The sequence below is a fragment of the Cryptomeria japonica genome, chromosome 6 (assembly GCF_030272615.1).
Source record: "Cryptomeria japonica chromosome 6, Sugi_1.0, whole genome shotgun sequence".
NCBI lineage: Eukaryota > Viridiplantae > Streptophyta > Pinopsida > Cupressales > Cupressaceae > Cryptomeria > Cryptomeria japonica.
The window spans coordinates 505,078,451-505,092,895 of NC_081410.1; the positions used below are offsets into that span (position 1 = coordinate 505,078,451).

A 14,445-nucleotide genomic window follows, 5' to 3' on the forward strand; every position below is an offset into this window, starting at 1 on the left:
TGATTCTTTGTGTGCATATAGTAAGATCATTCATGGTGATATTTAATTCCATGTTGACATGACTTTGTTATAAGAAAGTGGTGGTAAGGTCATTAAATCTTTTAATGGAACTTTGTGGTAACTAGTGAGGCCATTGAATAATAACGCTTTAGGGTTCATGGACACAATTTAGCTAAAAACATTATCATAACAAGCAAAGTCAATACACGTGATCATAAAATATTAGATGTGAATACTCAAATATCCTTTTCTATTACACGATTCAAAATGAGGATCCATAATTCCTATAGGCGATGGCTTGACAACAATACCAAAAGATAAAGCTGTGTGGAGGATTTATTTAATAACATAAAATTTCTTTATATCTTTGATTTTCTTCTTTATTTTAGCTATTTCTCATACTAGTGTATCCAAGATGGTGGTGGAGACAAGCATGGTGTTGAGAGTATATAAAATAGTAGAGAAGGTGTATTAGGGTCATGATATAAAAGATAAGGATATAGATATGAATGGACTGACCATACCATGGGATAACTTGGTCATGGGTTGAGAAGGGAAAAAATATATTGGCTATATGAGTGGATTGCATAGTAGCAATTTTTATATGGGTAGAACAATTAAATGTGGATGGAATGCTAGGAGAAATGAAAGCATTGGTGGTGTACACGATGGACAAGGAGTATCCATGAGGTAATCCATATCACGGGGTGAAGCTAATTAGGAGTGAGATAGGAGCAAGACTAGTGTTAACAATGGTAGTGACCATGAAAGTGGTAGGGTCGGAAGCTGAGGATAGATTAGAGGATAAACCATTAGAAGGATTTATTAAAGATCTAAGATCTTGTTAATTTCCATGGAATGTAGACATCCCACTTATATCTTGTAAATGTGATTCACCAATTGATTAGAAGATTTGAATCACATAAATGCATCAATTGAATCTTATTTAATAAGCTTCTTAACCACACTTGCATCATGATCGTAGTCTTCTTGATCACCCAAGTTGGCCTCAACATGACTTCCATTACATATATCATTATTGTCAAAATGAGTGGCTACTTTAGGTTCTAAATAAGCACATATGAATGGAAGATTAGTGCGCCTCAATGAAAGATTAACATCATGAGTAGCTAATGGTATAAACAATGATATGACAAAGGACAATAAATCTCAAATTTGGAAAGTATATTTTAGATCTAAAAATAAGTGTAAAATGTAAATGTTGAAACCAAAGGACGGGTGTGTAGGGTAGAAGAAGAGGTAGGCTATGCAAATACATGCAAAACTCTAGAATAAATGATGCATTAATAAAAACATGAGAATAAAAAGGAAGACTAGATCTAAAAATAAGTTGTAAGAGAGACTAGGCTATATGGTGGACATCCTCACAAAAAATGCAAAAGAAAAAATAAATTTTGTTTCAGCTTAACCTTTTGTTAATCTAATATAATTCAACATGTAAGCATCAATTAACCTAGACTAAATAACTGCCAACTACAAAAATAAGTAATTTAGAGTTAAATGCTATTATATTAAAAAAATAGAAAACAAATATGTGTACTTAGTTATAGGCTTAATAATGAGTACCTATGCTATAATTCTGAAAATTGGATTGGTTTGGGATTGAAATAGGACCTCTCTATTTGCATTAGAAAACAAATACGTGTAGTTAGTTATAGGCTTAATAATGAGTACCTATGCTATAATTCTGAAAATTGGATTGGTTTGGGATTGAAATTGGACCTCTCTATTGGCATTTTGACCTTGATTATGAGTAAGATTCATGTCTTTATCTTGGTTGAGTCTATATTTAGTTATCATTTTTGCATTTCAAGATTTGTCATGTATTGCATGGATTTGATCTTATTAGCTATGCACTTCGACCATTAGGCTCATCAAGTTTATTGGTGTTTTCTAAAAAAAAAAGGAGATTGACTTTATAGTTGTGTAAAGGGTCAATAGATAATAAATAATCACATAAATGTCCTAGGTTATAATATTGTTTTTTTACTACACAAAGCTGAAATGTTCTTGAGATGCTTCTTGAATGCAAATAATATTTGAATTATATTTATAATGATAAAATGAATGTAGTTAAATTATGAATTAGATTTTTGGATGTAAGATGTATCTCACATTTTAAGAATGATAAAAAATGATAGACTAGGTAATATAATTTGTATACAAAAATAAATATTTACTCGGAGATGATGTAATAAACATAAAGTGCTAAAATTGACAACAATAAAATGACTTTTTACCGTAATCATCTATTCTGTGTTGGTTTACGTGTTGTTTTATATTGTCACATGGTGGCAGCCAAAATCACAAACAAGTTCAGTCAAACTATCCAAACGCCGAAAAGAGTAAAACCTGGGTAAAGTGGAAAACCACAGAGCAATTGCCTAAAATACTTCGCAAAAATCTGGAGAATCCCTCGACATTTAATAATTACAATGTCTCTCCACCACTCTCCTCGGCAGTCTCAACTACTCTCTTCCATCTGCATTTATTCAAATTTACCGTCCCTAAGCTCAGGGAAGAAATCTTGCTCAACATCATACAAGGTATCGAGAGGTCCGAGGTTCGAATCCCTGAGATGTCAATCTACGGCTGTTTCAGGGGACGTTTCCATTCAGGCGGAAAAGGGATTCGTGGACCGGAACGTGGTGCAACGCAGTGTGGTTCGCCTCGGTTTGCCAAGCAAGGGTCGCATGGCCACCGATACACTTGATCTGCTCAAGGTATTTATTCATTTGGGATGTTTTTCTTAGATTACCATTTTATAAGAAGATTTTTCCCTATATGGTGTGGATTTCAATGCTCAATTTATCACTGAAGTATCTTATGTCTTCTTTTTAGCCTGATAAATGGACCTCTGTTTAATGTACACGTGACTTGGCAACGTTTGCAATACCTATGACAGTATTTTTGTCTTCACGATTGTTTTAGTTTGTGTTTTCACTATTGATAACCTCTCTCTATATGCTCTCTGATGTTTGGCATGTCTTCTGAATTTGTTTCACTCATCCACTCTTAAGCTAGGTCTGTAGAGTACTTACAACAATCTCATGACTACTTAGAAGTTATGACATCCTTATGACTGTCCTTTAATTCTTGTCATCCATCATTTGCGTTGACAATGAGCAAACTCTGTTATTTATCCTTGCTCACTGCCATTCCCTTTGGGTAGATTTTTGTCATTCTAGCTCTCCATAAAATTCATGAACCACTCCATTGTCCATTATTGCGTCTAACTATCATTTCTCTTTATGCTTGTCTTCTTCATGGGGGCCTTTAATTTTCATTTCTTCCCCTTTCAACGGTCATATGACTGTATCTTTTCTTTTACTTGTCATTGACTGTCGTATGGTTTTTTAATAAATTCTAACCTTCTAGGACTGCTATTCACCTCTTGCCCACTTACCGTGTTTTCTTGATAACAAACTCCGGGGTGTGTGAGGCTTTGAAAAAACACATCAAAAACTGCAGCAACATACCATAATCCTTGGATATAAATTCTTTGACACCTTTTAAGACCTTATTCAAATTCCAAGCTCTGCAGTAACAAAGGAGCTGCATGATGGTTTGTATGGGTGCTGCTCCTCGTGACCATGCTGATGATATATGTCCAAGGAAAATGAGAAGGATGTTTCACACCTTGTGACAGCTATGGAGATGGTGAGGATCATATCTGCACTTACGTGCAACCTAATGGGTTCGTTTGTGATGATGACAATGATACTGACGATGTGCATGCAAGTGTTCAATAAAAAATGTGACTCCTTGCTTGGTATGCTCCCATATTTGATGCCTATAAGACAATGTTGATCTTCATATAAGTTGTAGACTGCTGTGGTATGTGGTTCTTCATCTCATGACAGCCATTTGGATAGATGTTGCAGTGTGACAAGTGAAGCCTGTAGTAGGAGATATTTCTAGTAAAAAAATACAGGAAGATGAGTTGCAGATATCATAGTTGGTTGTTAATAAGAAAATGAAGAGAACTGAAAAGAAAACGTTTATGAATAAGAGATGGGTAGATTGTGTGGAATCCCAAGATAAAAAGAGAAAGTGTTAGATCTTAAGAATGAAGTATATGAAGAAGAATTGGAAAAGCTGATGCATTCATTGTGCTGCGTGCATGAAGAATGCAATAGCTGAAAATGATTATTGGAGATCATTCGATTTGTGAAGATTTCTATGTGGTTGGATTGGGAGATACTCACCTAGTGCTTAGAGTACAACAATCTCTTGGAGAATTTCCAGAGAACTACTAGTTTATGGAATTGAAATTCAAAAATGAAGGAAAGGAAATAGATCTAAAGGGAATTAGGAATGGAGCACCTTGAGTGATTACTGTTGAAAGGATGGAAAGAGTATTTATAAGAAGACAAGTTGCTCACCCAAAAAGTCAACCATGGGCACAAAGGATGCTTATCATATTGATGTACAAGTTGTGTTGGAAAGGCATAGCAAGGTATTTTAGGACATTCCTCCAAGAGTATCACTTGATTGAGGGTTTCAACACATTATTGAGCTTGAAATGGGTACAAAGCTGGTGATAACCGCTCCCTACCATCACCCTAGGATCCACAAGGAAGAGATAGAGAAGACAGTAAAGGAGTTATTGAATATGGGCCACATCATGTCAAGTTCTAGTTCACTTGCCTCTTTAGTAGTACTAGTGAAGAAAAAAGGACAATACCATGAGGATGTGTGTTGACTACCGTGCATTAAATAAGAAAACAATCAAGAATAGATATCCTATCCCTAGGATTGACAAACTGATAGATGAACTGCATGGAGCTCTATATTTCTCAAAGATTAATTTGCACTTAGGATACCATCAAATCATAATGAGGGATGAAGATATTTGTATGACTACTTTCAGGTGTCATTGTGGAAAAGTCATGCCCTTTGGCTTGACTAATACTCAACAAACTTCCAATCATGTATGAACAAGGTATTTAGCAAGCAACTAAGAAAGTTGGTCCTAGTTTTCTTTGATAATATTTTGATATATACTAAGACTTGAGAGGATCTCTTGAAACATTTGGATGAAGTCTTGACCATTTTGGAGCAACAGTCATTTTTTGCCAAACAATTAAAGTATGAGTTTGGGCTTACGGATATTTTGTGTTTGGGACATTTCATTAGTGAACAAGGAGTCCAAGTGGACCAACAAAAGATCCAAGTCATTCAAGGTCGACCACCCCCAAGAATGTCTCTCAATTAAGAGGATTCTTAGGATTGTGCAGCTGCTATCGAAGGTTTGTAAGAGGATTCTTCAAATTGGTATCACCATTCATTGATTTAACTATGAAGGGAGCATTCAAGTGGATAGATGCATCAAGGCAAACTTTTAATAAAGCGAAAGATGTAATATGATCCTGTCTAGTGCTTATTGTTCCAAAATTTTCACCTTCTTTTGTATTGGAATGTGATGCCTTTAGGGAAAGCATTGGAGCATTTTGATACAACATCCCATTGCCCTTAAAAATGGAAACTTATAGATGCAGAAAAGAAGTTTTGTATTTGTGATAAGAACTAGCAATCATGCATGCCTCAGTGAAGTTTAGACAATATTTGGTTTGTGGTAAGTTTGTCGACAAGATAAATCGCGATAGTCTTAAGTACTTTCTTAATTAGAAAGACTTGAATGACAAGCAACAAAAATGGGTAAGCAAGTTATGGACATATGATTTTGATATTGAATATGTGAAGGGGAATAAGCATAATGTAGTTGCTAATGCAGTATCTTGAATGCCTACTTTATGTCCAATTTCTGATATCTTTGTTGATTGGGCCATGCCATCATATTTAAATATGCCAAGAATGATTATGCTACTACCATATTGGATGGAAGAATACAGGATCACAAGTTCGAAGTGGTGAGTGATCTAATTCTACATAAAGAGAGGATATATTTGGTCCCAAAAACAAAGTTGAAGGAAAATATTTTAAGAGCCATATACGACACTCCATTTGTTGGGCATCTAGGATATATCAAAACATACAAACGGCTTAGAGAGAGAATCTCTTGGAAAGAAATGAAAGGGGATGTGCTCAAGCATATTACGAAATGTTCATCTTATCAAAAGAACAAGTGAACAAGTCTATTTTGCAAGTCTACTTCAGCCCTTACCCATCCTTGAGCAGAAGTGGGAAAGTATATTTATGGGCTTTGTCATTGGGTTACCCAAAGTAAATTATAGTAAAGCCTGCATTTTTTGTTGTAGTTGATTGAATTGCTAAGTGTGCACATATTAATGCCATATCTTTTGATTTCAAGGTGTCCCAAATTACCGATTAATTTTTTCAAGGAGGCATTCAAATCACATGGTTTGCCCAAGAACATCATTAGGGATAGGGACAATAAGTTTTTTAGTCATTTTTGACAAGAATTGTTTCGTTTGGCAAGAACAAAACTCACCCCTAACACAAGTCACCACTCCCAAACAGATGGGCAAATTGAGATTGCCAACAAATGGATCGAGGGGCACCTAAGAAATTTTGTTTTTTAGCTCCCAAATGGATGGGCAAATTGAGATTGTCAACAAATGGATCGAGGGGTACCTAAGAAAGTTTTTTAGTAGCAAACAACTTGGGTCAAGTGGCTACATTTGGGAGAATATTGCTGTAAAATCTCCTATCACATGTCCATGAGTATGTCGCCTTTAATTACGTTGTATGTGTTGGGACTCTTTTTTTTTGTGAAATATACTTGTGTGTTAGCTCATGTTGTGTTTTTACCTATGTTTGGGCTTCATTATGTCAAGAAGGCTGGATATTCATCATAAAATTATGAAAAACCTAAGAATTCTAAGTGTTCTTGGTGTTGGAAGGTTTCCCTTTGTATTCCAAAGCTATGATCAAGTTTTGAAATTCCCTCAAGTTGCTGATGATGATGTTGAAGGATATTAAAGGGGCCTGATATAAATAGGGAAATATTGTCGTAATATTTTCCAAGGTTCAAAGCGCCAAATAAATGAATGCAACAACATGTTTTCTCCCATCGCCTACTTTGTGTATTCACCATCGCCTACTCTTTGTATTCACCATGAGTGCAGGGGTCTTATTTTCAACTACCATTTACCAGAATTAATCTGATGTGTTCACTTTGAGTGGAATTTGAGCAGGATTTTACTGAGATTCTTGAGTTTGATCTGCTATAGAGCTGTGCCTTAAGGTTATGCCCTAGGTGTATTTGGAAACATTTTTGGTTCATTTTTGAAAGGAGGTTGGTTGTTGCTGTTGTGTTCCATATGGCTGTGTGTGCTAGTGCTGTGAAGACTGACCAAAACCACCAGTTCAGTCCGTTGAAGGGAGTAAATGCTTGTAGAATAAAAAGGAGGTTAATATTGTAAGTGGTTTTATATAATGTCTCCATGACAATTTGTATTTCTTCATAGGAAACTCTTTGCTGCAGCTAGGATTTTTTCTCTTTGTCACATTTGTTGGCACAAATGTAATACTAGATTTGACAAATGTAACAGCATTGTAATACATTGCAAACCATCTAATGATTTCTTCCATACTGGAGATGGATTTATACAGTTTTATAATGGATTATTAAGTATGTTTTGTTGTTGAATATCACAATCTCTGGTGTATGTGAATTACACTGCTCATTCTTCCTTGTGGTTTAAGTTTGTTTTCGTTTAATAGATTGACTGAACTGCCCAATAAATACGCACCGGTCTTGGAAGCACTTGACCAATCTCACATTCTTAAAACAAATCAAAAAGTTAATTTGTAGTTTAGGAATGGAAATTAGTTCTGTATATTTGTGGTGAAGTGCTATTAATAGGGAAAAATTTGAAGCAAGCCTCATCAAATCATTCATCTTATGTGAGACATGTTTGCATAATTTTGTCAGCAATCTAGAGTTCTTATGTAGCTAGTTATGCCTGACTTAGTGAGAGAATTCAGGGTCAAGCATGCGATTCGGGTGTGGCTGTTGGTTGTTGATTAGGTTGCCCATTTTGTTTGATTTGAATTCCTGTTAAAGCATACCTCTAGGAACACCCCTCTAAGTCTAAGTTAGGCTTGAAGTGTAGGAGAGATTACCCACTCTTGTCAATCAGTCTTTAACCTTCCACAATTTGTAGATAAACCTTGATTTTTCTTTCATGATGACAACCTTGACCTTGAAAGTTAAATTGTGTTCTAGGATTTTGGAGTTGTGGTTTTGGGACTCAACAATATGGACAATCAAATAAAACAGGGTACCCAAAGCAACATATATGATCAAGTATAGTTAAGAGATATTGAAGTGTCTAGAAACCATCTTCAACATGCTCAGAACCAATAGAAGGTCTACGTAGATCAATGACACATAGAAAGAGTATTTGAAGTTGGAGACATGGTTTATTTGATGGTACAACCCTATAGGCAGTCTCAATTGATGAAGAAATGAGTAGAAAAGTTGAAGCCCAAGTTTTATGGCCCCTATAAGATCATAAGAAAGGTAGGAGAAGTAGCTTATGAGCTAGAGCTACTAGAGACCAGCAGAATCCACAATATTTTCCATGTTCTTTCCTTAAAAAAAGTTTGAACAGCATGTTGGACCTTCCAAAGAATTGCAACCTTTGGATGATGAAGGAAGATTCATATTGATACTAGAAGCTATGTTGGATACTCGGGAAAGAAAGTTGAGAAATGGAACGATAAACAAGTACTTGTTATGATGGAACAACTTGCGAGTAGAAGATGCTGCATGGGAAAGGGCCAACATTATGAAGCATCGAAATTTGAATTGCTTGAGGAAGCAATTTTGGGGAGGGAGGACTTCATGTCCCCTTTTCTTGTAGGATTCAAGGTTGCCCCTTAAGCTTATTTTCTATTTTCTGTGGGCTCGGGGAATAAATGAGGGAAATGACTTATCATATTTAAGTGTGTTATAAGTAACCATTCAAGTGTTTTAAAGTGGATGTCTGATTATGGGACACTTTTGTGTTTTGCAATCAAGCTTTATTTCTTTAAGTGGTGTCGACCAAAGGATGATGAGTGGGGTTCTTTTGGAGGGAAAATGAAAGAGTTTGAAATTCTCTTTTGGAGGGAAGTGAGCATTCAAGTGCCTATTTAAACTAACTCAAATGTCAATGAGGAGAGGCTTGTTTTATCAATTCATTTCATCAAATAGATTGGACATTTAGTTTGTCTATCATCGGAGATTGGAGGATGGAAACCCGTTGGTTTCCATAGCTGGTTAGTGGGTGAAAACCTGTATTCCAACATTGTGCAATTCCTTATAGGGATTGTGTTTGAACTGCAACAGTTTGTTGTGTTGGTGGCTTCTATGACGCTTATTGTTGAGTGATCAAAGGCTCCCTTAATGCCTAGGGTTTGTAATTCCTGAGGTGGTTCCTTTAGCACCATTATTGTAGATTTGCTACATTTTTGAATTATAAAATTTGCTGTTATTGTTCCTGGAAAGATTTGGTAATATTGAGTTGATTGTAAGTTGAAATTGCACTGAATTAACCAGTTATTGTGGATGATCGTATTGACTGTCACATATCTAAGGGTTTTCACTTAATTTCTGCATATTATGTTGAGAATAATATTTGTTGTATTAGATCTGATTTTGTAATAAATTGAGACATTTATGTTGATTGGAATTAATTCAAGTAGAATTCATATCATATTCCTATTGGGGATATCACACACCTGCATTCTCTTTTGAATGCTACTTAAGAATGAAAGACAATGTTTTCACAACCATCACCAAGAAGGAAGAGCTAAGCTTGAAATTGCTTGCATAATGACAAAATTGAGTACTAGAGATTTGAGGCTTTGACAGTCCATAATATTTGAAAGATTTTTGTGGAAAAAAGCTATGTGAAATTTCTTGAATTAAGATTTTAGGCCCCACCGCAAGATATATCATCAGGAAGAAGCATATGTTAGAATTGCGGACCAGAAGTCTTTATATATATAATTTGCCACAAATAGATGATGCCCATTGGGGCCACCAAAGAAGAAAACAAGAAACAAATTGGTGGTTGCAATCATCAAAGATTGACTAATATCAATATGTAACATTGTTGGTATTCATGTAACACATATTTCCAACTATGACCCTTACACTACTAATATCATATGGTAGCCAGCCTTGTAATGCACATCTCTGACTATGACTTTGTGTGTCACTCAGCGGAGTGGTACACCTATGACACTCTTAACCATGCTAGTGCCGGTTAGTTTAATTTTAAATTCATGCATTTTTTATTATGAATTTGGTGTTTCTGTAGTGTATCATTATGCAGGTATCAATATGTAATACCTTGGTGAAGCTTGAGTTGATATTTGCACAATTATCTAATTCCAAGGTGAAGAAGATTGACTGAATATGAACAAACACAATTGTCTCATATGTAGGTGAAGATCGATTCTATTGACACCATTATCTAACTATCTTAATATTAATATGATTGCCATACCTAGATGAGTATGGACTCAATATTAACACAACTATGTAAAACCTAGGTGAAGAATGACTCCAAATGAACATGATTTTTTAGTTTCTAGTTTAAGGTTGATTCATATTAAAATGTAGCTGGTTCTTGTAAATTTTTACTACATAATGATGCAGTACAAAATCATTAAATGCATAAAAAATAAAGAGCAAGTGAGCTCCACAATGAATTGTTTGTAGCACAACACTTGCTGAAGGATTTGCATATGAGGGAGCAAGCCATATGATTGGAATCTTGGTTGGTCCTAGGGAAAAACCAATCTTTAGAAGGACAGATCTATAGATTATGTGATTGAAAATATTATAAGAGTAAACCAATGTACATTTGAGATATGTAACCAGAAGACTAGCAAATATGAATGCTGGTTCTATTCACAAACATGAATGATTAGGGTACACCGTACAATAGATGTTTACAAACAGTGCAGCAAGCAATGAAGATTCTTGTGACCATAAAGAGTTGAACATATCAAATTGGCTTGCCTACAACTATTTAGTTATCCTTCCTCTTTCAATTCAAAGAGATAAATGAATGTTTACTTTGCAATCACAAACAAGACGAGGAATTTGTAATGACTCATCTTGAGCTGCTGAGCTTCCAACTGTTTGTAGTTGAGCATTCTGATGATTGACATTTTGTTTCATTGTAGGAGAAGTCCATGCATATGCTAATATTATGAAGTGCATGTGTGAGGTTATGCAAAGTCATGCATGCTGGTGTCCGATGGAGCAATGGTCTGCAAGGGATCATGTGTGATGGCATTGGATGAACAATGCGCAAAGTCATGTGAGGTGGTGTATGATAACACCATGTGTTGCATGTGAGATGCATGTGCTGTGGAGGAGAGTTTGGAAGTTTATAAGACTATCAAGGTGTGCACAATGTTTGTGGAGGCTTGTGCAGCTATGCTATGATCAACATGGGATTAATTGTGGAGGAAAATCCATGATTAAGTTTGTTGGAGCTGGATCAGTACTGGATTGACCTCTTAGGACATTATGCTTTGTCCGTGTGAGCATCACCTAGATTCAATGAGTGTGAAGGGGATCGTTCAAACTGATGAGATATTGGTTCATGTGTACAATCATTCATAGGTCATAAAGATTCACTTAGTAGGAAGACATGACTGATAACCAAAGAATGTTATTAGATCATGATTTGTTTCCTATGATAGTGCTTTCAATTGAAATAAAACCAAAGCATATTCCAAATATGGGAACAAATGCTTTTCCAAATTACTGATAGGTTAATAGGCTGTAAAAGCCTAGCAGATTGTTGGAATTTCATATCATAAATCCCATTTGAACTCTTCTTGCTAACAAGTGTATATGTTATTGCCTAAATTGTCGATTTGGGTACGGAACCAGAACCCAGTTTGGTGGTACGACAATTTTTTTCCCTTGGGTATGGGTATATATATCCAAAATTATAAATTATAAGAACAATGATACTCATCATTCCATAATTGCCAGTAAACAGTTTATATAAGTACCTCATAATATGATATTTATAATTTGCAAAAATGATGATGCTCAAGTCTCAAAATGGCATTTTACAAATGAAAATTCAAATTGCAATTGATATTTAATATTCATATTCTTCTTCATCAAAAGCATCAAGGTCAACATTTTGTTCAATTTTATTTGAACCACAATCAATTGGATTGCCACTCCCACTAGCTGTGTCAAGTGCAGAAGCTGCCTCATCTATAGAGATCTCGTCAAGCTGTGCAGCTGTAGCATCTAAATCAGCACACTCAGGGGTTAGATCCTAATTCTTTGTCTCACCCTCATTGTATTCAGGTTTCTTATGTGACAAGAGACAAAGGTTGGAGTGTATGTAGACCAAATCCTCTATTTCTTTTGCACCCTAAACGGTTGTTCTTGATTGAGTGGATGGAGTATGTACTCCAATTCTGCTCAGCTGAAGAACTTTCAATCTATTGAGTTTGCATACAACATTTAGTATTTAATGTTACAATTCAAGAATCAAAACTTAAAAGTTAAAACATAAATTATAATTATATGTAATGTCCCCATTTGGGATTGGCCTTAATTTAGTCCTGAGACAACGGTTCTAACTTAAAGTGAGAGTTGTAATATTTTAATAAGCATAATTTTAACTAAACTGGATACATTTCATTATAATAATTAACTTAAAATTCTAAGATTAGTTCAGAGGATGGAACTTATCTTCATAATTTTCTCCGATATGTACCCTTGAGATATATGCCTCAATGGTATACATTGCTGCTGCTCAACTGAGCCTTCAGATTAGAGTCATAATAAAATAGATTCTCAACAACTTATGCTATAGTTCTCCCTTTCAACTCGATCCTCCAATGTTATGAAATGACTATAAGTCTGCCACACAATTCTCTTCACAAGAAGCTCTTTATATCACATTTGAGACTGCTATAGATTTGGTCACAAGTCTGATTTATAGAGATCACAATCTCCTTGCAATCTGCTTATCATATACACTTTTGAAGTAATCTTTTATATAATGAATTATTCCCTTGGTGAATGTATTCCAACTATCTTCTTCTAATACACTTACAACCCGCTCTCCCAAATATATTCTTCTTTTTTTTTATATATATTTTTCCTCATGCATCCAAGCTTGGTATTTCTCCCGCTTTACTTGGGCAGTCAGACTTGGATAAGAAAGATACCTCTTCCCCTTTCCCCATGTCTCTCATTCTTTTTTATATCTTTAATTTCCATAAGAGTCGCCTCACTTCATTTGAGGAGTCATATCTCTTTGTTTATTAATAAACATAATTGTTAACTCAGACACATGTTTATTATCCTTTAATTACTGACTTTTATGTGATTGTTGAACTGTCACTTGGTCATTAATAATATATTCCACAATTATCATATTTATCGTTGTATACTAATGTTCTTTGTCATTAAAGATTGGTGCTTTGATAGGCATCTCTTTTATCGCTGTTCAGACATTTCCTTTTGTAAATCGATCATTTGACATGCTGGTGATATCGTAATTGATATTATTAGTTGATGCCATTATTATTACCGATTGCTATTGCTTGTAGATAGAATAACAGTGATAGTTATTGTCTTTCAATAAGACGATGCTCTTCATATTGCCGTTGGATGATCAGTTGCTGTCAAGCATAATCTTCAATCATAGCTCCCCTTGACTTACTGCTGCTCTTATATATTTCTTTGATATTATTGCTATCGTTAGATATTCCATTTGTGATGGTGGATTACTGGAATGTTCCTACTGATTTATGGATCTTGCTTTCTTTGTCTTCTATTAAAGTCATTTGTTAATGGATCGCTGGGTGCTACTTGCTCTCTTAATCACTTTGGGATATACGTGACTGAATCATTGCTATCGACAATATCATTGTATTCAGTCAAAGTCTTTCCATAACCAATGATTGTTCAACACGAATTTTCTTTGCTGATATTATGGGAATGTAGCGACCGAAGTACCTCAACTATTGTTGCCCAATAAATCTCTATTGTTCTTTAGAAAACTTAATCCGATGATTACTTGATATAAACGTATTTCATATTCATATGAATCAGTCCAATGATACCCATTGGTTCATTGTTTTGGCTTAGTACTCATGGCTAGGACATGGCAGTCCGCCCTTCCTGAAATTGCTTGTCCTCAAGCAATTAAAAATTTTCTCAACTGAGTCATCTCCCAAGAAAAACACAAAGTATACATATGTATATAGACATGAAGCATACATGAAGTATGCACACAATACATGTAAGGTAATGAGGCATGAAGCCTGAATACATTTAGTACACATGAAGCATGAGGCATTAAGAGTGTGTAAGACATGAATGGCATGAAGTAATACACACGAAGTCATTTAAACACATGCAAGGCTTGAAATATACATGGAATTCTCGAAAGATAAACAAGTAATACCTCTAGCAATATTCACAAATACATGTAAGATATGAAGCGTACA

The 14,445-nt window shown here is 35.1% G+C and overlaps 1 protein-coding gene across 1 annotated transcript in view; it reads left to right on the plus strand.

Annotated features, from left to right (window-relative positions):
• The first annotated feature begins 2,308 nt into the window (after nucleotides 1-2,308).
• Nucleotides 2,309-14,445, plus strand: part of LOC131052830 (ATP phosphoribosyltransferase 2, chloroplastic) — a 116,621-nt gene continuing 104,484 nt past the window's right edge. The window contains exon 1 of the mRNA XM_057987454.2: nucleotides 2,309-2,744. Coding sequence (XP_057843437.1) covers nucleotides 2,457-2,744 — 288 coding nt within the window. The 5' untranslated portion in view covers nucleotides 2,309-2,456. The remainder of the gene's footprint in view (nucleotides 2,745-14,445) is intronic.